At 44.0% G+C, this 24,344-nt stretch overlaps 3 protein-coding genes across 4 annotated transcripts; 1 reads left to right on the forward strand and 2 right to left on the reverse strand.

Moving 5' to 3' along the window:
- Positions 1 to 3,092: 3,092 nt before the first annotated feature.
- Positions 3,093 to 17,685, reverse strand: PIF1 (PIF1 5'-to-3' DNA helicase). Of its 2 annotated transcripts, XR_014885293.1 has the most exons (13): positions 17,007 to 17,685; positions 16,179 to 16,284; positions 15,931 to 16,056; positions 15,686 to 15,839; positions 14,940 to 15,054; positions 14,763 to 14,869; positions 14,232 to 14,371; positions 13,488 to 13,594; positions 12,616 to 12,703; positions 11,935 to 12,080; positions 10,445 to 10,636; positions 9,680 to 10,116; positions 3,093 to 8,930 (listed from the first exon to the last, which is right to left on the reverse strand). XR_014885293.1 is itself a non-coding variant. In XM_010716332.4 (12 exons), the coding sequence occupies exons 1-12, from the start codon at positions 17,541 to 17,543 to the stop codon at positions 10,060 to 10,062; spliced, it is 1,875 nt and encodes a 624-aa protein (XP_010714634.2). In that variant the 5' UTR covers positions 17,544 to 17,685; the 3' UTR covers positions 3,095 to 10,059. The 2 variants fall into 2 exon arrangements, 1 of the variants encoding a protein (XP_010714634.2); XM_010716332.4 differs by having other exon boundaries at positions 3,095 to 10,116.
- Positions 17,685 to 19,478, forward strand: CFAP144 (cilia and flagella associated protein 144). Its single transcript, XM_010716229.3, has 4 exons — positions 17,685 to 17,820; positions 17,944 to 18,003; positions 18,149 to 18,252; positions 19,167 to 19,478. The coding sequence occupies exons 1-4, from the start codon at positions 17,688 to 17,690 to the stop codon at positions 19,263 to 19,265; spliced, it is 396 nt and encodes a 131-aa protein (XP_010714531.1). The 5' UTR covers positions 17,685 to 17,687; the 3' UTR covers positions 19,266 to 19,478.
- Positions 19,479 to 19,631: 153 nt separating this feature from the next.
- On the reverse strand, positions 19,632 to 24,339 carry EBNA1BP2 (EBNA1 binding protein 2). Its single transcript, XM_010716230.3, has 9 exons — positions 24,181 to 24,339; positions 24,008 to 24,091; positions 22,659 to 22,825; positions 21,991 to 22,114; positions 21,295 to 21,384; positions 21,007 to 21,082; positions 20,681 to 20,771; positions 20,197 to 20,359; positions 19,632 to 19,910 (listed from the first exon to the last, which is right to left on the reverse strand). Exons 1-9 carry the CDS (start codon positions 24,247 to 24,249, stop codon positions 19,860 to 19,862), a joined length of 915 nt encoding a protein of 304 aa, XP_010714532.1. The 5' UTR covers positions 24,250 to 24,339; the 3' UTR covers positions 19,632 to 19,859.
- Positions 24,340 to 24,344: the final 5 nt, after the last annotated feature.

The following is a 24,344-nucleotide window of genomic DNA, read 5'->3' on the forward strand; positions in this document are numbered from 1 at the left end:
GTTGGTAGCTGCATTCTGAACGCAGGAAGTATAGTGCAGAGGGAGAAAGAGCACAACTGAATGCAGCCTCAGACCTCTTTATGTAAGCAGAGGCTTTCATCTAGCTAGAGAAATAGATGAAAGCAATGTATTTAACCCAGGAGAATATAAGTTTCCCCTTGGAGACAGACACAGAGAAGAACAAGGAGATTCCGGAAGGTAAATACGGTATTCATAAGAGGCAGCTTAGAGAAAAGTGAGTGGAAAGGACATGTCATTATCAAGGAGTTCTTCAGAAAAGATCATCTTTAATGGTTCCCGGATCACTGAATCCCAAGTGCTGTGATAAGTAAGTTGTTAGCATACTACATCCCCAATTAAATAGCTTATCTCACCACTCTAACATCTAGTTAAGTCTCATATACTGCAGTAGAATATATTGAAAGAACAATGTTTTTAGTTGCTCATGAAGGAGAGAGGATATAAGTGTATTTAATTGTGTTATTGTATTGTGCAATAGTGATTATCAGTTGTTACCAGAACTGAATAGTTTTTGGATGTGTTATTTTTAAGCTACCTTGTTGCCAGCATTTAGATGCTTTGAGTTCTGTCTATATTTTTGTAATTAATCCACATTTAAGTTTCTACTGCCAGGGGTGATTTCTGTGGCAATATGTTAGGAGCTTCTCTCCAGAAAAGTCTTTCAGTAAGATAGATCCCAATAATACTGGAGTAAACACACTGTTGGGCCTTGAGGGTGAAATGCACAAGATGTGAATTTCAAAATAAAAGGCAGAGTGAATTTCCTAGTCTCATCCTCTTTCCCTCTGCAAGTTTCCTGTTGAAAAAGCAATTGTGTTATGAATTTAATCAGCGTTATTAGTGAGCCCTAAATTCCACGCTATGATCGCATGTTCTCACTGGCTGCTACTGATTTAAAACAACTCAGTGAAAATTCCAAGTGAAAACTAGATTTTGATAGCTTAACTCATACATGTAATACACATGCTTTGATATATACCAGGAAGAAGTGGAGTATAGATCTGATGTGTGCTGAATGACTACATAGAATGAACATCTTTCTACAATAAAAGAGAACTCAATACTGGAAACACTAGGATTTGCATGTTACTAACATTCATAAAACTTCATGCAAACTCTTGTGCAAAACTCCCACTGACATCTACAGGGAATGCTCATGCGTCATTTAGTCAGAATCATACACAGATGAACTAACCAATAATTGGTACTGCATTGACACTACACTTAGTTGATACCTGCTAGTAGCTTTGTTGCATGTATTTCAAGGACATCATAATCTCATCTTTCAGGGAAGAATGATAGTGCTATTGTAAAAGTAAACAAGGAATCTACTCCTCCTTCCTAAACAAGTGTCCCTCCTCTCGGTGACTTAGATAGGCAGTCTTTCACTCTCAGAATAACAGGATTGTTACAAAACAGTCAGCATTGCCACGGGCAAAAAAATCAAGCTTGATGGCCTGATGCAATATGGCAATTCCTTACATCACTACTAGTAGCTCATTTCCATACAAAATCCTTCAAATAGCTTAACAAGAATTCCAGACTCCCTCCAATAATTCTGTCAAAAGAATTTGCATCACATGCAACATTTATTACATCCTTCAGGCATTCCACATGATTTGTCTCACATTGGCATCTGTACAGGTCCAGGTGCACGTTGTATCCTGAGAGGCTCTGAAGGAATCCCTTAACAAAGGAACTCTAAGAGGCAGCCAAGGACCTAAGTATCAACACGGTTGGTTGGGGTTGGATGGAGATTGTAAGACAGCATTAGCTGTGTGAAAATACCTTTTCAAGGCAAAAATTAAGACACAGTAGACATACTGCATTAAGGAACAGTCTGGCACACGGGTAGGTAATTGATTTTTAATGTTTAGTATATTTGTAAAAGGGAGCATAAGGAAGCAATTAAGCCCCATACTGCTTATAAGCTGTAGAGTTGATTTTTGAAAATCTGTCGTAACTTATTTGATAGAAAATGAAAGGAGTTTCCAGCCTGCCAAACCTTATGCTAAACCAAGTAGTCAGTGCAGTTTTGTTCTGACAGCATTTGTCACTAACATAGCATTTATAACCAAAATGTGCTCTCCTCACATGCTTTTATCATCAATTATCTTCCCTTCAATGAAACTTCAACTTTTAGACAGAAAACTATCCTACGCTTTTTACAAAAGGTGAACAGAACAGCAGCTGTTTACTTTAGAGAGTTCAGTTGCATCAAATCAGCTTCTGCTCCCCTCCAAAAAAAGGAGCTGGGACTTACAGTGCACCCTGAGCCGCATTTCTGTCAGAATACTTGTTAAGTTGCATTGTTTCCTCAGTTGTTGGAAAATGTGCAAAACAAATATTGGGGGGAAAAAAGCATAATTTCCTTTTCTCTGACTTCTTTTTGTTGTTTGCTTTGGTTTTAAGCGCAACTGTATTCTCTATGAAATATTGAGGTGTCTCTAATTGGAATTCCAAAATAAATAAATAAATAAACCCCAGTTAAACCCTATTGAAAGGAAGGAAAGCAGAAATGAAGCTATATCTTCTATTTAAGCATGGCAAGCTGCTCTCCAGCAAGTATTTCTGTGAAAGAAAGATGAGGATCTTATGAACTGGGAGGTAAAGAAGAAACATGCTCCATGTGCCGTGTTCTAGAAATAAAAGGAAAGAGCTCTATGCAGCAGCAGTACCGAATCTAATCTCATTTCCTTCGTGATATTGTCTCCATTTAGGCTTCATACTGGCTGTTACTTCTTCCATTTCAGTAAGTTTTATCAAGTCTCTGTGTAAGTCATTTTCTACTTGTTGGTGCTGAAATCTATTAACACACAATCACACTGAGGTTAATCATGTCGTGTATTCTATATACCTACATGAAGCAACTATCTCATGTAATCTCTTAAATGTCTGAGAATTACTATTCTTCCCCTTCATACAGTCCACTATAGGTATACCATAGCCCTAGTTCTCAAGTGCCAAAAGAGATATACTTGTAGCACATTGTTAGGCTTCTCCTGTTCCAGAAAGTTGTCTACACGATAGTCTGGCCAGCATCCCTTGCATGATGTATCTGTCACTAGCCATGGCTCTGCTGGGGAGTACCTTATCATCACTTCATTGGGCTGTTATGTATCTAACAAGGGTTACAGTCATTTGGCAGCATTCATCACCAGCTTCATCACAATGCTCCCTAATGACTTCTGAACAGACTGCAAGTCCATCTGGTGCCCTGAGGTGAACTGACAAACTCATTCTGCAGCAGAGAACACAGCCAGCAGCTCCTTTTTAATTTGAGCTCATCTCCCTTCTTTGCCCATCAAAACACTGCAAACTCTACCAAGCTGGCTTTGCCTCAGCACAACTTTGCTATAGACATCATTACCTTTATTACTGTACTTAAAGCCAATCCACAATAGGACTAAAGCTGCAGGATGGCCTTACAACTTTCCCTGCTCTTTCGGATAGTTTTTTGATCATGCTAAGTCTCTTAGCTGTCACACAAATCTGCAAGTGCATCACATCTGGAAACATACTCAGTAACTGTTGTAAACCACCATACTTCCTCTGCATGTCTTGAGTCAGCTGTAATTCCTGATAACTCTTGTTACAGCCTAGCACCACATTAATTTTCTCTGCTTTGAGGCATCCTTCTGCTGGAAGAAAAGTAGTATCAAACACAGTCTTCGTTCTTGAGGTTCCCTCCAGCCCCAGATTCAATTTGCAGTAAAACCCCTTTTGAATCAGACTGCTAACCAGAATTGGTTTTCTTTAGGAATGCTTCCTAAAACTCCTAGCAAAGCCTGTCAGGGAGATGATGCTTTTTTACCACATTAGTTTCTTGATCTGTAAAGTCACCAACGAAAGTACGATCTATACCTTCTAGAAATATTGAATAAGCATTACACTTAACATTTTTTGCCTGATGTTTTTGATGTGTTATATTTTTATGAAGCCCTTGATGACACTCCCAAGACAAATGTCAAAATATGATTATCATTTCTTTTGACAATCTTTTTATTAAAATAGTTTATAGGTCATTAGAGACAACATCTTTGACCTTGTGTATTTTTGAGATCTGAATGCACAATACTACACAGCAATCTGTCAAAATAATATTCTGCCCATAATATGAAATTGAAATTGCTTGTACACCAAGCAATTTTTATCCTTTGTGTATAGTTGTCGTGTTTAAAAGAAGACATGCATAATATTTTTCCAAAAGTTTAGCTGACAGCAATAGTTACAGTTAATGAAGACAAAAAAGGATACACCCTTTTGTGGAAATTTGTCATTTTGACCTGACTGGATCATCTGTTGTGTTTTATTTTCATTGTGAACTTTCTATTAAAACAGTCATAGCTTGTTACTGTCACAAGAAAAATGGTTATTATTTTAAGATCAGCTTCATCTGGAGAGAAAGTGTGTAAAAAAGATTGTACTTCAAAATATCTTTCTTTGTATTTGAATCCATTCTGTTAACATCCCCTTACCTAATGCAGTACCCGCTGAAACTCTCACAATTAAATATTAACTCAATTTAGATATGTATTTTTAAATTTACTTTATATTGTAAAGTCTCTGTTGAAAGCATTTAGTATTATTATGTTTTTTGGGTTTTTTTTTTGTTTTTGTTTTGTTTTTTTGTTGTTGGTTTTTTTTGTTTTTTTTTTTTTTTAAACAATGTACCCCAATAATTCAACACAAACATGAAGGAAACTTACAAAGAATGCTTTTACAGAATGAGTTTAGGATGAAGATGTTTACACTGTATGACTTTCAAGATGTGTTCCAAATCTTAAAAGCTATTTTCAAACCAAGTGACTCTTACATTAATCCAGATAAATGTTTTTTTTCATTGAATAACAGTAAGCCAACTATAAATCTGTCTAGCCTTCACCTGGAGACATTAAAAGATGTGTGTTGCCTCTTCTTGGCAATTGATTATCTATTAGAATAATAACTGTTTTACTACACTTTTACCTGAAGGTAGAGTTTCTTGAGCAAAACATGTTATATTCTTTCTAAAGTGGTATTTGATGGCTTAGAATCACTGATCTTTCAGTAAGCAAATCAGACGGTTAAAAGTAATTAAAAAAAAAAATACTGTACGACTACAGAAAATAAAGGTATCCCAGTTTAGTAGTAGTTTATAAAAAATACACAAAGATGCAATTCATATCCATATCCACCTAGCAGCTGACAAAAAAAAAAAATTTAGAAATAAGAGAAAATCTCCTAAAATGCCAGACTTCATGTTACTAAGTGGAAAAAATAAAAAATAAAAAAAGACTACTTTCTGTCAAAGATATTGATACTGTGGTTCTACATTTTTGCAAAGAGATTATCATAAACAATTCAGTAAAAACACATGTTAAATTTACATTTGGAACATGGTAGGCTTAATTCAGTTGCCAATAGTTTTGTTGGTACCTTTGAAGATGCATTGGGTTCCTACTTGGCCTCCAGCTGCCATTCCAGAAGACCTCTCTTAAGTTGTTTGTCACATCTGATAGCCTCCTGTATTAACACCATAACAGATTTTATAAGAATTCAGATAGAACAGTATTTAATAATTATAACTTGTGATCTGAGACATCCAGCATGGCTTCACCAAAGGTGAATAATGCCTGACTAATCTGGTGACCCTCTACAATGGAGTGACATCATCAGTGGGTAACTGATGTCGCCCACCTGAACTCGTACGAGGCCTTTGACATGGTCCCACACCACATCCTTATCACTAAATTGGAGATAGACGGATTTGGAGGCTGAACTATTCAGTAGATTAGGAATTGGTTGGATAATCATAGTCAGAGTGTTGTGATCAACAGCTCTACATCCAGGTGGAGGCTGAGTGGTGTCTGGAGGCTCCCCTGGAGCCTCGATCTTGAGACCAGTGCTCTTCAACATCTTTATCAATGACAGAATCAAGGGTACTGACTGCACCCTCAGAAGTTTGTTGATGATACCAAGCTGAATGGTGTAGTTGATACAACAGAAGAAAGGGATACCACCCTGAGGGACCTGAAGCAGCTCAGAAACTGGGCCATGAAAACCTCATGAAGTTCAACGATGCCAAGTGATAGGACAAGAGGGAAACGGTACTAAACAAAAAGAAGACTTAAGTTAGATGTTAGAAAGAAACTATTTACTGACACAGCTGCCCAGCAAGCTGTGGGTACCCCATCCTAGAAGTGCCCGAGGCTGGGCTGCATAGGGCCTAGGCAGCCTGAGCTGGTGGGGACAGTCAGCCCACAGCAGGGCGTTGGAACGAAGTGGACTTTAAGGTCCCTTCCAATCTAAGCCATTCCATGACTCTATTACACTTGTTATCGACTTGTTTTGCAAGTAAAACTAGATTTCATGAATTGGTGGCTTAGCTAAAAAAATTCCACCAAGTATCCTTATAATTTGCAATGAAAACAAGTATTAAATAATCATACAGGAATAGCAAGACAGACTTTGCACATCCAAATGCAATCTTCAGTAATATGGGTTTTTTCTCATGCTAATAATACAATTGCTTAGATTTAGCAGCAGAAGACAATTGCATGTCATCAAGTAGTATAATAGAAAATGAGAAACTTTTAATATCTGAGAAAAATGACATTATTAGCATTCATAGCATAGCCTATAATGTACCGTGTTTCCATTACTTAAGAGTAGCATTTGTTTGATCTATTCAGAGCAATTCTGGATAGAGGGAAGTAATTCATAGACTCAATAATATTACAGCATCTGAGACCAAGAAGAATATCACTCCCTTTGCTGCTCACCACTGAATGTCTGGATACAGACTGCAAGGACACATTCATGTTTAATTATTATGAAAATGTCACGTAAAAATGAGAAAGGAGTTAAATCACTGTACAAAGATTTAAACTGGAAGCCAGTGAGGTTTTAATAACGCTCTACATGTGAATTATGTTTCCAATAACACATAAATGTATTATGAAACTTCAGCCAATAAAAAGCAGTTTCCTACAGCTTAATGTATTTGAGAAGAGAATGACTGTACTCGTGGCAACAGAAATACCAATTATGAATCAAACACATAGTTTAATTCACTTTATTATAGCTGCAGTTATTAAGTTAAGGCAAAAGCCACGTTTAAATACTTTCCCATCAGTTTGTGAAAGTGGAGAGGCAATATTCATTTCCTCAAATTTATGGGAGCATAATAATTAAACCCCAGCTCTCCTTTGTAGTGCCATGAACCCTCTTGGCTTGCCTCTCATTTTAACGCCATTCCTGCCATGCTGCAGGCAACTACCTACCTCTCTCCTGCCACAGAAACAGCTGTTTCATCACAGACCATTTCCCTTATGACACACCATAGCACCTGCAGCCACACTTCTGCACCCCAGCATACTCAAAGGTGCAGATGTACAAGAAGTTAAAGGAGAGGACAGAGATGAAATTTCAAACAAAACTGATACACTTGTGTGGTGAATGGCATGTCTGCACCCAGATGTTGGCTGCTGGTCCAGATATCTGCACAGTGATCCCATCATAGAGCATCAGCTGTGCTGCTGTGATAGTTTATTAGGGGGAAAAAAAAGGGGGGGCAAAATTTTACTGAAGAAAGGGCAAAATATCACATGGCAGGGAGAAGTGGAGAAAGTAAGTGCAGTAAAGAGCCCTGTGAACACCACAATCTCACATCTTAATGTCCAAACCCCTCATAATGCAGCATCTTATCTCCAGAACTCACAGGACAGCAAACAAGCCCAATCCCACAGGCCTTTAGATACTCATCCAACTTCCCTGTCCCAGATGACTAGGGTTTCCACAGCCTCTGACCACCTCTGCAAAGGACATGAAGGGAAGATGGATGCGAAGTCAGCTGGTTATCCACACAACAAGAGGTATGAAAGCAATAACTCAGTCCACAAAGATGGAGAATGGAGGCTGAGACCTGGCTGAAATAACGCACAAAGTGCAGGTGGGACAGCACAGAGGCTTGTGGCCAGGGTGTGCAGCACAAAACAGCAGCAGAAAGAATGGACCAAAAGGTGTTGTAAGAGGAAGACATGCAGCAAAGGAGGGCAGATGTGCTGCCAGGGAAGTAAGAGGTGTCCAGGAAAGGCTGAGGCCAGCATGCCATGCCTATGGTCCACATGTGCCACTAGAGAAGGAAAGGGCTGAACCAAGAACCCCCCCATATCCAGTCACCCCAACTGTACATTACTGCCAAGCCAGCTGCAGGGCATAACCTTCAGGCCAGGAGAGACCATCCATCCCAGTTGCCCTGTGGTACAGAGCCATAGGAGAGTTCAGGCTCCTGTCTCAAGCCTGAAGGAGGCTCTGGGAATCCCATGCCTCTGCAGCAGTGCTTCAGCATGCTGGCACCCTACTGTTCAGGGTTGGGAGCACGTGAAGGCTGTGTTTCAGTTCCTCCTCAGATGTGAGCAAACTGCTGAAGAAGAAGTCAGGCTCAAACAACAGTCTCCAATTCTTTAAAAAGCGTATTTGTATGTATTCACAGTATTTACAGATATGCACACAGTAATGGAAGGAGAGTTTGAAAGACCAGGGCAGCGGCAGAAACAGCCTAAGGCTGAGGAGAAGTCTCACTTTCCAGGCTCCAGTCCCCATTGAGATAATTCCACCTAACTCCAACCAGACTTTTTGAAGAAGCAATATGCCTGTACATCAAGAAGGGGAGAATAAGCATGTCTGAATAACTCTTATATTCTGCTATTCCTTCCTACAATGCTAGCATCTAGGCTCAGAAGAAAAATAAACCACACTTGAAAAAAGAAAAAAAAACAAAACATTTTGCAGCCTTACCACAGACCTGTTTGTTCTTAGGTTAACCAACAGCTATCCAGTCTCCTTGCCTGGCTTTAAAGACAGCAGCTGCTAAGACTTGTTCTCCAGCCTGCTCAAGCTGCAGAAATTTTGTTAAAGAGACTCCCCTGAAAGATGCAAATTTCAGTTGGAAGTTACTTCACTTTAATCCTGCATATTAACCATTTAAAAATATACCTGTTACTTAAGCTTTAAACAATGCATCAAAATAAAAAAGCCAAAGTTTATGTTTTATTAAGGCTTTTAGAAAAGGACAGTATATTTGTTCTGTTCATCCCTGCATATGTTGAAATAGGCAAATTTCTCAAGTCCTTGGCCATTTCCCAATTGCACGTTCAGATTCCACCTCACTACTTGGATGTGTTTCTAGCAGAAAATCCTTCCTATTTGAAAGCCTCGCATGTTTAAAGGAGTGAGGATCCCATCAGCACTCATTTCTGCTCACTCCCTTCTTGCTGTAGGGGTAACAGATCTTTCCAGTTCTTGTAGTTCCAGAATTATGAATGTAAAAAGTACGATTTGCTCATATCTGTACCATCTCATCTTGGAAGGTTTAAAAAAAAAAAAAAATCATGCTATTGCATGCAACAGACTAACCAAAAGGACATGCATCAGCACAGTAGGCAACATGCAACTCTGTACATTTCTGTGGAAGAAGCTGCACAAAGCCTGCTGGCATTAAACATCCAAAAGGCAAGAACATCCAGGCATGCAATATGCAGTGAAAGCCTGGCTCCTGGCAGATCCTCACTTGCAGGAAAATCACGTACATATTTTAAATACTTAGTACTGCTTTCCCTCATGTCAGCAGCTCTAGAGAATAGGTCCAGTCCAGCCAGGTAAAGGAGATACACACCTTCCCTCTCTCAACTGTAGTATACTTGAAGAAAAATATCCAAGATTCCACAGTCAAGATATTTGGAGGATGAAATGTAGCCAGGCAGAGAAGATAAAAATCATAAGAAGGTCTTTCTGACACATCCTTGTTCAGTATTTTGTTTCTTAGTCACTTTTGTGGCATGAAAGTACTCAAGACCATGGGCACGGAAAGAGACTACAGAATACTTCTCAAGTTCAAAGGGATGGGTCTGGGAGATTTCTACATATCCAGAGTCAGTTGAATTAAGGAAAAAAAAAACCCTTCAACTTCATTTATGGTATCAAATATACTTCACAGCAAGGTTGCTGCAACTCAGCAGTCTGTGCTGATGCCTCACAGAGGCCAGAAGAACACTCTCAGCTGCATTTCCAGTTCTCTTTCTCATCAGCATCGGGGTGGGCGCGCAGTGAATCCTAATGCAGGGAAAACAAAATACAGGAAATTTCTGATTTGCCGCTTCTCTTTCTTCCACTTTAGTCCTTACTGTGAGAGGAGGATCAAAGAATGCCAGCTGTCCCTTTCACCTGCATGGCCAGCAGTGTTATACAATCCCAAAACCACAGAAGGTATTTTGCCACTGAGAGATGCCCCAACATATTCCTACCCCACAGTTCCATCTCTCTTGCCCCTACAAGATTTAACTTCAGTGATTTTGCTTAGGAACAAAAAGGAGCACTTCAGACCAGGCATCTATCATCCTGGTTGCACAAGGTACTCTGCTGGTACAGGAATTTTCTTTACCTGGGTTTGAAGTTGGTGACGTTTCAGCTGTCTATAGAACTGCAACACTGTAGGATCAGCTCTCACTACTTTTGGGTCAAAATCCAGAACACGGAGACCTGTGAGGCTGCGGGCTCGGGAAAGGGCTACATAGGCCTGCCCACTTTCAAAGACACGAGACAGGGAAATTTCCACAGAATCTAAAGACATGCCCTATCAAAGAGAGGGAGAAATTAGTTACACAGCAAAAAACAAACAAACACACACATCCAAAAACACAGAACACCATGTCATAGCAATATTAACATATCCTATGGATTTGTCAAAAGTTACCATCCACAATGTACAAGCTTGATAAGAAAGGTGGCCTCTTGTTTAATTAAGTAAAAGATGGGAACCAGTAAAACAAAAAAGAACAGTTTCCCTATGACATTAAATTGCTATCAGACAAGGGAGATACTTTCAGTATCTAAAAAGAGACTGTAAGAAAGATGGGGACAGATTCTTAGCAGGACAAAGGGTAGCTGTTTCAAAACTAAGAGAAGAGAAACATAAATTAGATAAGAAGAAAAGCTGTGCATTTCTCATTTTTGAAATACAGAAAGGGTGATGAGGCACTGGAACATATTGCCCAGAGAGATGGTGAATGCCTCATCCCTGGAAACATTCAAGAGCAGGCTGGATGGGGCTCTGAGCACCTGATGAAGCTGCAGCTATCCCTGTTCATCACAGAGGATTTGGACTAGATGGCCTTTACGAGTCCCTTCCAACTGAAATGATATGACGATTTTACGAGCTATTGTGTGAAACTCCACAAACTCCATGCACTCAACATAGCAGGGAAAGAAATCCCACTGTTTTCATGCATAGTAATTAAGTGGAGGAGAAGTCAGTTTCAAGGAGTCCTCAGACAGACCACCTGAGAAAGACTTTGGGTTAGAAACAGCAAACTATCCCAAGAGGCAGCAGAATTTACAACACAGCCTGGGAATAAGCTTCTACAGAGAAGTGTTTATCCAAGTGTATGAATTATTCTGGAAGAAATGAGAAATGTGTTATGTACACTGACAAAAAAAAAAAAAAAAAAAAGCCAGCACACCTTTGAAAGTGAAGTCAAGCTCAAACAGAACAGCTGTAACTCCCGCAGCTTCCTCAGGCACACAAAGCAAGCTGCAGGATCATCAGTACTGATGACTAATAGGGAAACAGTCTTGATCAGCCCACAGCAGTAACTACTGCTGCTTTCCAGTCCAACACCAACTGTGTAGATGACAGCACCATTAAGGAAACTCCACAAAGATGGAGTAGCAACACTACTGTCTGCCAGACTGAGGTTATAGACAATTATCATGAACAGAAAAGATACAGTCTTCCTTTCAACAACAGATACATAACCTAGAGCTTTTCTACGACAAGTTTTTTCTCCAGTTTTACCAGCAGTCTAAGCATCCCCAGAAGATAAGACTTAAGATACTATAAAAGTCTACAGACAGTTGTAGAAATGCACTTACTTGGCTCTTGTGAATGGAAATGGCCCATGCCAATGTTAGGGGCAACTGTTGGCGACTCAGATGAATTCCTGATGGCCCTTTGAAGAGCCACCTCTCCAATTTGATAACTCGTGTGACTCCACAGAGAAACCTCACCTTGGGCAGCCCTGTGGGAATGGGAATAGAAGGATAATAAGAGCATGTTCCTGGCATTCATCAGCAGGAAGCCAAAAGATTTAAGAACAGATTTTCCTCTTCCTCACACTAGCATTTCATGAATTTTAGGGCTGCATTAAAAAAAATCCCATATCGAAACAGAACAACCCACCCCACTCACTAAGTAGAATGTTCTGAAATGACATTTCGGACATGAGCAGGAGAGTTACATTCAGCTAATTTATCATTTGAGATACCTATAGTGTGTATTTTCTCTGTAACAGAACAATGTTCTCTGAGGAAAATAAAACAACAGTAACACACCACAACTTGATTCAACAACACAGAAATAAATGCAGATGAGTATACATAACTGAACAATACAGAAAGCAAATGGCTACAGCTGATGCACCACATCACATGACAGCTCAGGAGAACCACTAACATTTTGCTAAGGAGAAGCTCTGTTCTCTGCTTTCCCTTAGTAAAGAAAATTAACAAGTCATCAGCACAGCAGTAATATTTTTAAAATAAAGTTTACCTTACCCTTCTGTTCAGTTTCAAATCCTACAACAACTCCTCGTGCTCCATTCACCAGCCCTTGAGACACATCCAGATTCTTAGCTAGCATCACCTACAGAGTAAAAGGAGAGGGGAAAGCAAATCTATTAGTGTGCTGGTTTTCTAGTATGTTCAGCCTCCTTCAGCTAAGCATCTAGCCAGAATGCATAGAGATATCATTCTATTGCAGATTGAAGCACAATCTCTAATTTAACTGAAGCTTCTTCACAGCCTTCCCTTCCTAGGACTCCCAACTACAAAATTCTCAATACTGAATGCTTTCCACCTGATTTTCTGTCCACAGCTACAACCTCAGATCCAGGGAAACGATTTTGCCATCCCAAATGCCAACAAACCTAGATGATTGGGAAGAAGCAGCAGAGGAAAACCTTTCCAAGGCAAAGCATCACCCACTGGTGCTTCTTTAACATAACCCAGCATCCTTTCCACTCCGACAGCTTCAGATCACAGCAAGATAACAGTAGAGCATATTTGGCAATCTATGCCTTACTCTTACAGGTCAGGAAGACTGCTGTACCCAAGGCTGAGACAAGCAAGAAATCTATGTTCTGCTTCTGGGCCAGATAAGAAATATATGTCTAAGTCACTGCGGTCACTACAGTCCACAGGACACACTTGTGCTCAAACCAAATCGATCCTCTGCCTGGGTTGCGAGCGAGAAAGATGCTGAGATCAGACTAGTCAGGCCACTCTCATGTTGGCTTGGCATGGTTGCTCCATGCAGAATGTGTATTCTACAAATTAATCTATTATATATATTTAGCTGTTATACCTTCATTTTTCTTATGCTATTTGATTTGCTGTTCTTTCCCAAGCAAACTTGTATACATACTCACCTGAGCTCCAACTTTTAGCTCAACTCTTCCACCCACAGGACACTGAGCATCAATTAACTTCACTAGCATAGGGTCACTGTCCAAAGCCTCAAAAGTGTGCGAATCTCCTATGAAGGAAGAAAAAAAAAAAAAAGCAGTGGCCAATTACAACTCAGACATAAGCTACACGGTATTTGCAAGAGACTCAGCATTTATTTTTTGCAGCAATTTCTCTTATAGTGACCAAGGAGAATGGATATTAAGAGTCTTAGGTGCAAGCTTGGCACAACAGCAACAGCAGAAAGCTCACTGCTATCTCCCTTCCCAACATACCTGCCAGAGCATTAGAAGGCTTGGAAATTAAGGACCAGCAGTAAGCAGAATCTGACCAACTTATCATTTGAAGCATATGGTCAGTTTTACACCAGATCTCCAAAGAGGACTAAGGAGGAATCTTTGGGCCAAATGCGCCAGGAATGAAATAACCCTTAACTCAAACTGTGTCTGGTTTAGTGCACGGACTTTCTGAGATTCTATAGAAGGAAGAAGCAGGAGTATGGATGCAGTATCCACCACACCTCACAGAAAGCAATCAGCTCACTGAGAAACAGTAAGGTATAATTAAAAGGGGAAAAAATTGCCCTGGGCAGCTCAACTCCGACATGTACAGCTCATGCTGTGACAAAACATCACCTCCTCCTGTCACCACGGTACCCCCACTCACATCTCAGCCCTGAAGCCAGCAGCTTTCTGCACAGAATTCACCTGAAAGCTGCCGCAAGCGTCTTTCATTAGTCAGTTCTACATCATCTTTGTGGGTGCAGAGCCGTGTAGCCAGGATCCCATCACGTTCAGATCTGTTAGTAGCTGTCTGCATCAGCAAACTGATAACCTCCTCCGTACACCTGGTGACCAGGAAGAAGGGATTGTTATTTGAAGTGATAAGGGATGGGTCTTGAGCAGCAGTGACTTCCATAGAGCCACATCAGGTTTTAAAGCTCTGGTCTCTAGAGAGAATGGTGGACAAAAGTAACTACAGAAAAATAACTGCAAGAATGTGTCTCAGCCCATCCCCAGCTCAACATCCCTTGCATTCCCTATCAGAAATTGCAAAAGGACACTCTAGAAAGGATTTCTTCCTTACCTAGCACCATATCATAGACCTCCTTACACTGACTAAGGCATTCATAGCTACTCCCCCCAGCCACAAATCCCTCACAGAGCATGAGGGAGAGGTGAGCAATGGCTCCATCAGCAGGGAGCAGAGTTTCGAAACAGAGCTGAGTTCCTGCTCACCTGCCTAAACGTACTGCACTCAGCAGCGAAATGAAGGTCTTGTCGGTCTGTCTTCGTACTTCTGTCAGCTCCATGTTTACGTGGATGCATTTTCTCCAGCTTTTTGCCTGGTAAATCATTCTCTTGTTAAGAAAGAAAATGCAAATTATGAAGGTAAGCTTAGGGACAGCTTTGTACCTGGAAGCAGAATGTGGTTTCTTCATTAGCCTTGCAGACTGGAGGCAACTGCAAGAAGTCCCCACAGATGATGAGCTGAATTCCTCCAAAAGGCTCATCTCGTTTTCTTACTGCTCTGAAAGGGAAGGAAGAGACATTTGAATGTCCTCCAGGGCCTGAACACATTCAAGTCTCAGAAGTTATTTCTCAGTCTGTCAGCAGATTCTATCACCCTCATTAAAAGACTGTTATTCTTAGCTGTGTCAGAAGAGTTAAAGTAATTAATCAACATTATTACAAGACATTCATTTGTCTCTGTCTATCCAATCAAAGCACCACTGCCAGTCTTTATGATTCAGTGGCTGTTATAATACAGCTGCCTCTTGCTTCTCACTGTTCAGACAGTGTTCACATGGAGTCAGAAAGCACAGGGAGTTGAAATGCATCTTGGAATCACAGTAAACACAGCAAGCTTAATTGAGGTAGCAACAGAGAACTGATAAGAACAGCATAAATAGACAACTGTGCCCTGGACTCAACTCTGTGGATGGAAACTACAACCAGAACAGACACAGCCGGGAGGATGGAGACACAATCAAAAATCTATCTCATAAGAAAAGCTCTGTCCTAATGCTGGCTGTGATTTCAGACTTCCCTCCAGACTTATGCCAATGATTGCCTTGTATCCAATAACAAAACCATATTAAGGAAGCAACCTGAAAGCGCAGGGAAATTCATTTCTCTTGTTTGACCTGATAACCACTCACCTTGCCACTGCCTCCAGCTTGTCAAAAAACTTGCCATCCACCATGGAGATCTCATCGATGATTAAGCGCTGGCAGGCCAGCCAGTGCTGCCGCACCCCAGGCCTCTCCGCCAGCTGGATGCACTGTTCCAGTGGAGCCTTCCCAGAGCCTATACCTGCCAAGGGAGAAGCAAACTCTGGGAAGTTCCGAACTGTTTGGGATGAGAGCAGAAGCCCCCAGCTCCTTGCTGCCCGGTCAAACATTACCTGCGAAGGCATGGAGTGTGGTGCCACCGATGTGGCAAGCTGCTACTCCAGTGCTGGCTGTAGCATAGGTGCTGTTTGGAGGGAGGGAGCCCACGATCTTCTTCAGCAGGAATGACTTCCCAGTCCCTAGGAGAGAGAGAGAGCACTGCTTTTACCAAGGTGCTGCAGGGCTGCAGGGGACCATCACCTCAGGGGTGCAGAGAGTAGCGGCTTGGCACTGAGGTCTTGAACCAAACCCAGCCTCTCACCTGCACAGCCAGTGAAGAAGATGCTCTTCCCGCTGCGCACAGCACCCAGCACCGCCTCCTGCTCCACTGACAGCCGGGCAGGGGGCCGCCTCTCTGCACGGGGCACCTGTGGGATGGAAGCATGGCGGGCTCTTTGGGAGGAACTGAATCATGGAATCATACAGGTGGGAAAAGACTTCTGAGATCACCCGTCCAACCCCACCCCACCCCACCATGCCAACTGACCATAGCCCTCAGTGCCACATCTCCACAGTTCTGCAACACCTCCAGGGACGATGTGACCCCACCACCTCCCTGGGCATCCTCTGCCAGCACATCGCTGCTCTTTTGGGCAAGAACTTTTTCCTAATATCCAACCTGACCCTCCTCTGGCACAACTTAAGGCCATCACCTCCCATCCTATCACTGTTACCCGAGAGAAGAGACTGACTCCCACCTCATCGCAAGCTCCTCTCAGGGCATTGTAGAGTAATGAGGAGGCTCGGGGGAGACCTTTACTCCAGACTGAACAATCCCAGTTCCCTCAGCCGCTCCCAGTAACGCTTGTGCTCCAAACCCTTCACAGCTCCTTTGCCCTTCCCTGGACACACTCCAGGGCCTCGATACCTTTCTCGTATCGAGAGGCCCAGAACCGAACACAGCACTCGAGGTGCAGCCAGCACAGAATGTCGACCGCCTCCCGTCCCTTCTGGCTGCGCAGTCGCCGACACAAGCCGGGATGCCGTTGCCCCTATCGACCACCTGGGCGCGCTACTGATTCACGTTCAGCCGCTGTCAGCTGACACCCGCGGGTCCTTTCCACGCCGCCTTCCCCTCCCGGAGCCTCACCTGCGCCGGCCGCTCCCCGCCGCCCCGGTCCCGCTCGGGGTCACGCCGCAGGTCGCGCTCCTGTAGCGGGCTGATAACGGAGAAGGAGGGTGGCGGGCGGCCCAGCAGCCTGGGCTGGCGCGGCGCACCCCGCGGCTCTGCGGCCAACTTGAGCCTCAGGAGGCGGAAGAAGCGGCGCAGGGCGTCGGGCGGGCAGTCAGAGAGCAGCACCTGGGCACCGTCCGGGCCCACCCGCACCGCCGCGCGGCCCTCCCCGGCGAAACGCGTGAAAAGCCGCACGGCGTCGCCTCCCAGAGCGAAGCTGAAAGCCGTCGCCTCCCCGCCGCCGCCGGCCACGCGCAGCACCGGCTGCCGCAGCTCGTCGCGGCCCAGCAGCACCAGCGCGCCCCGCAGCACGCGGCGCAGAGGGCCCGCGCCCCCCGGCAGCGGCCGCTCCACGACGGCGGTGCAGCGCAGCTCCGCGTCCCCCATCGCCGCGCTGCCGGTGTTGCTCCGCCGCCCGTTCAAACTCGCCGCGTGGAGCCGCCGCCCAATCATCGCCGGGAGCTTTAATTCGACGTCCAATAGGAGACGAGAGAGGAAACCGGCGAAGGAGGTGGCCGTGCGGCCAGTCCGCTCAATCAGGAGCGCCGCGCGGCGCCACGTGACGCGTTGCCGGGCAGCGGGACGCGGCGCGGCGCCATGGCCGCTCGCGGCGGGGAAAAGGAACCGCCGGACGCGGTGCACCTGAACCGGCTGCTGTGCGAGCGCGTGCGCAAGGAGCTGCGCTGCCAGCGGCTGCACACCGAGCACAGCATCAACCCGCTGAGGCGCGGTGAGCGCCCACCTCCTGGGGAAGGGGAAGAGCGAGGCTGGGGCGGGCAATAATAAAGAATCTGTAGCCGGTTGATGTAAGCGCACGCTGAAGCCCTTTTCCCCCGTATCGCTTCTCTTCCAGTTCACACGGTCACTCAGAAGCCCATGTCCTGGCACGACAACATCGAGGAGCCTGCGGATGGTGAGTGGTGATAAGCACGAGAAAATGACCCCTGCCCTCCAACTGCCAGTGTTGGGGATGGATTGTGCTGTCCCATTGTGACACGTAGCCCGGGTCTGTCGAGCTTTGTCATGCCTCATTTATATTCGTGTCTTTTCACCAACAGCCAAGTTTCTGAATATTATTCATCAAGCAGCGCTGGAGCCAACGAAGAAATATTCAGAGCCACAAACAGAGAGCCAGGAAATAGGCTGGAACACAACGCCTCTGGTGAGCAGGGTGTGCAACTCAGGCTGAGCCCAGCGCCCAGAAAGGTATTGGTATTGCTGCAATAACCTGCGGCAAATACGAAAAACAGGAATGGCTCCAATGCTCACAGGCAGCAAGCTTTCAAGTTGAAATCTAACAGGACTCTTCCCTCTGATGGAGCCTTGTCCACATAGAATCAATAGTCTTGCTCTGCAGAACTTGCATACAAAATATCTGCAAGGATGGGAACATGCTTGGATCAGCTAAATGCTGGGGGTCAGAGCTGCTCGTTAAGCATTCAACTTTGAGTTACAGTGAATAATGCCAAGTGACACAGAGAAGCACTGCAAAAAAAGTCTGCTACATCTTTCAAACAAATTGAAAGCAGAACTAACAAAATTAATAATCAGTTCAGCACATCCGAGGCAGAATATACCAACTGAAAATTCATTTGGAGAAACGTGAATAAGCAGGAGGATGGAGAATCTTACTAAAAGATGACATCAATCATATCTGTGTCACAAAGAGCAGTGACAGTAATTGATTTTGTAGATTAGCATTTCCAGAAAGGCAAATGAGGGCTTCATTAGTTTTGGCCAGTTACAAAGAACTAAAATAAGTAAGAATCTTCTGCAGATTTTCATATTACACTCCAAGTAAATTAGTTACTCATGACAGACATCCCAGGAGGGCTTCACAATTTTAGATAATGGCAATAGGATTAGCCTGGCAGGAAAGAGACAATACAAGTGTAGAGAAGTGAGTTTCTAATCAAGATTCCTAAAGGTGCTTCCAAAATTGAGTTCTCCCTTTTCACCAGGTTCTCGTGCAATGAAACTGAACAGTATAGCACATCCATCTCTCTTTCCAAAAGGGACTACAACCAATTCTAGGAAAAGCACGTGCTTATCCAGTTTGTGGTAACTGCTTTCCAGATTGACACGGACCGCACTGACCGCAGACTCTTCTTCCCACGCCGGAGAACTGAGGTCACTGAACAAATGGCTGCCACGGGGCACCTGAAGAAGCAGTAGGAGAAGCTGCAGTAGTAGAGTGGCAGAGCCATACAACATAGAAGGAAGTAGCTAATGCCATCTAATGCATTAGACCAGGGTTGTTATTAGGTGATTATGGATTTTTGGCAAGAGAAGACTGAAGAAGAAAAAAAAAAACCAAAGAGTGAGGATAGAATCCTTGTCTGTCCAGATTTGTAGCCTTACAGAAATAAAACCGTTTGTAAGACTGCTGCATTTGTCTTCTTATTGTGGTATCAGCAACATGACTCAGAATTCTACGTCCCCCAGTACATATCAAGAGCAGCTGTGGAAAAAGCTGTCACAACAAAGGGAAATGGGGCAGGTCTCAGCCACTGTTCATAACACAACTAAATACAAATCAGACAATGTGTAAATGATTTAATATGTTCACACACCAAACAATGAAGTAGCAAACAACTCTTCAACAAAATGGACAACAGGAACAAATTAGTGATAAGGCACTAATTTCCACTGACTTGTTTCTTGCCATTTGGAAGCATTCAGGTTGCTTCACAGTTAGCTGCTTGAAGACAGCAGAAACACCTTCCAACGTACAAAGACACAGGAGCCCCTCTGGAGAGCACAGTTCTCTCAGCCTGCTCGGCTCTTCATTTTCTGCCGTGCTCTCTTCCCAGGTCTCTTCTGCAAGGAGAGAGTAATCTTTAATTTCATGTCCTCAGAATTTAATCTAGCTCTGTAGCATCAGTATCTCTGGAGAAGGAGATTTAGGGACACATGGCAACATACAGTACTTGCTAAGTCCCCCACTTATTTCCCTGTTCAAACCCCAAACCACTGCCCCCAACCCTATCCACAATTAAATTATTTCCAGATACTGGAGGCACTCATCACATATTCGGGTGTCCCTCCCAGACCAGGGAGGGCTTTCCAACCAACAGCAATCACTTGCACTCAACATTTTACTTACGTTGAGAGCTTTCTTTCCTCCTTTTCCCGGGCCTTTGTTGTGAGCCACTTTTGACCTGAAGCTGGATACATCATTAAAACTGTCCTTTGTGTTCCACTTCGAACCCTTTTTCTTTCCGCCAAAACCAAACTTCTGATTCTTGTATCGTCTTTTGGCGTTTGGTCTGAAAAACAACTCTGCTGCATCACCACTTACGCACCTTTCCTCAGAAAGCCCTCAAGAAGGAAACAAATATCCACTGACAGACTCCCATCAATTCTCATAAAAGTTTCCCCTCTGATGAAAGAAGAAGCAATTAGCACATTCCAGTCTGTACTCCAGCAGGCCACAGTTCTCCTCTCTAGGGATAGAAAGGAGCTCAGGACTCATTTTTCCACAAGTAGTAATTTGTAAATGACACAGCTTTTTTGTCATACAAAACTCCTACAGAACTTGAAAAAAATCAGAAATTCTGCCTTTAAATATCTTTCTTTTCTAATCTCACCCTTTCTTAATTCGTTGATTTGCACCGCCTTTTTTACTCCCCTGAGATGAAGTCTGTTCTTCATCCAGAAAATCCAGCTTGTCAGAGAGACCTGCAAGAGCAAGGACAAAACAGCTGCTCAGTTACTGAGTCTAAATAATAGCAACAAATCACCCTCACTGAAGACCAAGGATTTTCTCTGCCACAAGTGTCTGGTTCTGTATAGTAGCAACCTTTCAAGCTTATTGCTCAGCAGTAGAGATGACATCACATATCACAGTCCCTTACACTCCTGAAACATCACTATTCCCACTGTATATTTAATCTCTTAGACAAGTTAACTTCACCTTTCTGATACTTCTTGACTGCATTTAACATCTTCTTTTTCTCCTTTTGCCTTCTCTGTAGAATCTCTGTTTGTACCTGAGAAAAGAGGCAAAATGTTAGTGTTGTTTTTTTCTGGTGCTCCATACCTTCTTTAGGCCCTGGTATCCCACCACTGTCTCCCTTTAAGGCAGCTAGACAAAAGACCAGAGAGATTCCACTTTATCCTGCCTCCAGCAATCCCACTTTCTAAGCTCACTTAGGCTCTAGATCCTTGTCATAGACAGGTCCCTTTTGTAGCTCCTCCTCACCTTCTTGCCATATTTTCTCATTGCACGGAGCTGTTTCGCTTTCTCAGACTTCTCCATTGCTTCCTGCTTGCTCTTAAGCTTCTGCCGAATCTTTTTAGGGGAAAAGAAAAAAAATTAATGAGAAATGCAAAGGAAAGTGTGAGAACTTTAAGACATCTGTGCAGTTCTGAAATCAGTAATTATGTAAACAATATCACCAAATGCAAAAAGAATATCTGTCTCAATCAGATCATTTCTCTATAATCATTGCTACAGTTTAACTCAACACCCACAACTGAAAACCACTGAGAGCCAGAATACACCAAATATAAATTAAGGAGAAAAAAAAAGGATCACATTAATGCCCCCATTCACTGCAAGCATTATGGCAAATAATAAACACCACCAACTTCCCAACAACTGTTACATATATGAAGAAATCTCAATTTTCAATATTAATTATATGTGGGACACAATGTAAACCACTCTTCTACTTTACACTTCCAGCTTGTTGTGGAAGTCTCTGCACTGCACAGAAATACCTGTACAGGAAGAAATTTCCTGTAAGGAAAATGGCAAAGGATTCAAACACAAATGTTGTTGCAGGCCTTTGTCAAAGAGATGACAGCAACTATTAAGGACCACACAGTTAATACCTAACACAGGCTAAAACCAACACACAGCACAGGAACGAAAGCTATTGCTCATGGCACATACCTTCTGCATCTGCTGGTCTGACTTGGCCATCTCTGCAAAGTAATCATCTGGCCTTCTAGTAGGAACATGGAGCTTACGCAGCCTCGGTAGGGCCTCCAGCACCGCTGCCTGCGCCTGCCGGTAACTGGGGAGACAGCATAAGAGCAGCTCTGTGACAGGGCACCAGGCAGCTCACAGCACTGACAGCTCTTCACGTAAGGTAGAAGATATCAAGATCTACCAAAATGCAATCTAGTGTTATACCAACATTCATATTCTAGAGCATTCAGTGCTACCTACAGCAATTTGTGCCAGTGCAATATTAATGCTGGTTTTCTTCTGCTAAGGTTTTATACATCATACTGTAAAACACACAGCAAAGAGAACTACACATCCACACAGATAAAGCCATCTGCTGTTAAAGTCATAAGGTTGCAATTCAGAGACTTCCTAAAGACACTTTTCAGCAATGGATGGAAGTTCACTGCAAGGGGAGAAATTACTTCCTGTCACAAAACAGCTTAAATATATTAGCATTTATTTGTAGTTATTTTGCAAATCATTTGGAATTGTCAAATGTAATATTTGATGGGCCAAGAGCAATGCCAGTGATAGATTACAGCATTCATGTGAAACCAGGCACACAGCAGTACGTAGAGAACATATGAAGAATCTCTTTTTACACTTACAAACTCATCTCTCTCTGGAAATCATTCTCAGGATCAACAGCATCTTTGTTAGAATCACCATGTGAGACAGACTCCACAGCATTTGGAATCGGATCCAATGTCACATCCAGCCTTTCCACCCAAGCTAGTTGCTGCTTGAAATCAGACAGGCACTGCTTCAAACCGTCCTACGAAAGGGAAGCACAGCTCAGAGCAATGAGACACACAAACAGCACTTCAAGTTTGGCAAAAGTGAATATCCAGGTCACAAAATAGGCTACTCCTCTGAAGCTGTTTGGTTATTCCCCACATTATCTCAGCAATGCAGGCTGGAAAGCATAAACCTCAACATTCTGCTTGAAGACGACTCCAGGTCAGTACACAGGGTCAATTACAGAAGGCTGGAAGGGAGCTCTGGAGATCATCTAGTCCAACTCCTCCCTAGCAGGGTGCACAGGAAAGTGTTCAGGCAGGTTGTGAATATCTCCAGAGAAGCAGACTCCATAGTGTCTATGGGCAGCCTGTTCCAGTGCTCTGGCACCCACAAAGTAAAGAATAAGCCTTGCCCTGTCATTAGGCATCACTAAAAAGCGCCAGGTCTTGACGTGTCTGCCATCCCTTATTTTTCTAAGAAGTTCTACATTCTTACTTCTATAAACTATCTCTAACTATCCCCCTTTATCTCCCTTATTCTCCATCACTGTGAAGCCTTTTTGCCCTTTTACTTTCACTTATGAGGCCCTTCTCACCTTTCAATCTCATTTACTTCACTCGCACTTGTTAGATACTTATAAGCATTAATGAGATCCTCTCTCAGTCTTCTCCAAACTGAACAGGCCCTTCCTTCTAAAAGAGATGCTCCAGGCCCCTCATCATCTCTGTGACCCTCTGCTGGTCTCTCTCCTGCGGTTTCATGTCTGTCTCAAACTGAGGAGCCCAGAACTGGACACAGTATTGCAGTCACGGCCAGGAGAGAGGTAGGCTCACCTCCCTCGCCCTGCTGCCCACGCTCTTTTTAACGTACTCCAGAATACCGTTGACCTTCTGAGCCGACGGGGCACAGCGCTGGCTCACAGCCAACCTGTTATCCACCAGGATGCCCAGATGCATCTCCGCAGAGCTCCTTTCCAGCAGCTCAGCTCCCAACCTGCGCTGATACACGTGGTTATTCCCCGCAAGGTTCAAACCTCGGCTTTGCTGAGCTCTCGTGCACAGAAGCCCCAACATCTCCGCGCAGCTCCTCTCCCGCCTCCACGTGCGGTCCCCCCCCGCGGCCCGACCCGACCTTCCAGGCCGCAACGCCCCACCATTCCCGCTCCTCGATCCCCCAGCGGTTCTGCCACCTCCCCGGCCCGGCGCCAGCCCCTCACCACGTCGTTAGACCGCTTCGGCCGTTCCTCCAGCACCACGTTGAGCCCCGGCTTCAGCTCGCCCTTGGCGAAGGCCTCTTGGAGCTGCGGAGAGAACGCGCTCAGACCGGGCCGCCGCGCCCGAAGGTGGCTTCGGGCCGCGGTCCCGCTGCCGGCCGCAGCAACGGGCTCACCTCCGAGTCGGAGAGCGAGGAGCCCTCGGAATCCGAGAACGAGTCGGACTCGGAACCGCTCCGCTCCATGCCGCCGCTTCTGCCGCTGCCGCTTCCGGGCACGCGCACGCGCGCCGCCGTCACTTCCGGCGGCCACGGAGCCGCGGTTGCCACGGCGACGGCGG

The sequence above is a fragment of the Meleagris gallopavo genome, chromosome 10 (assembly GCF_905368555.1).
Source record: "Meleagris gallopavo chromosome 10, MGAL_WU_HG_1.1, whole genome shotgun sequence".
Lineage (NCBI taxonomy): Eukaryota > Metazoa > Chordata > Aves > Galliformes > Phasianidae > Meleagris > Meleagris gallopavo.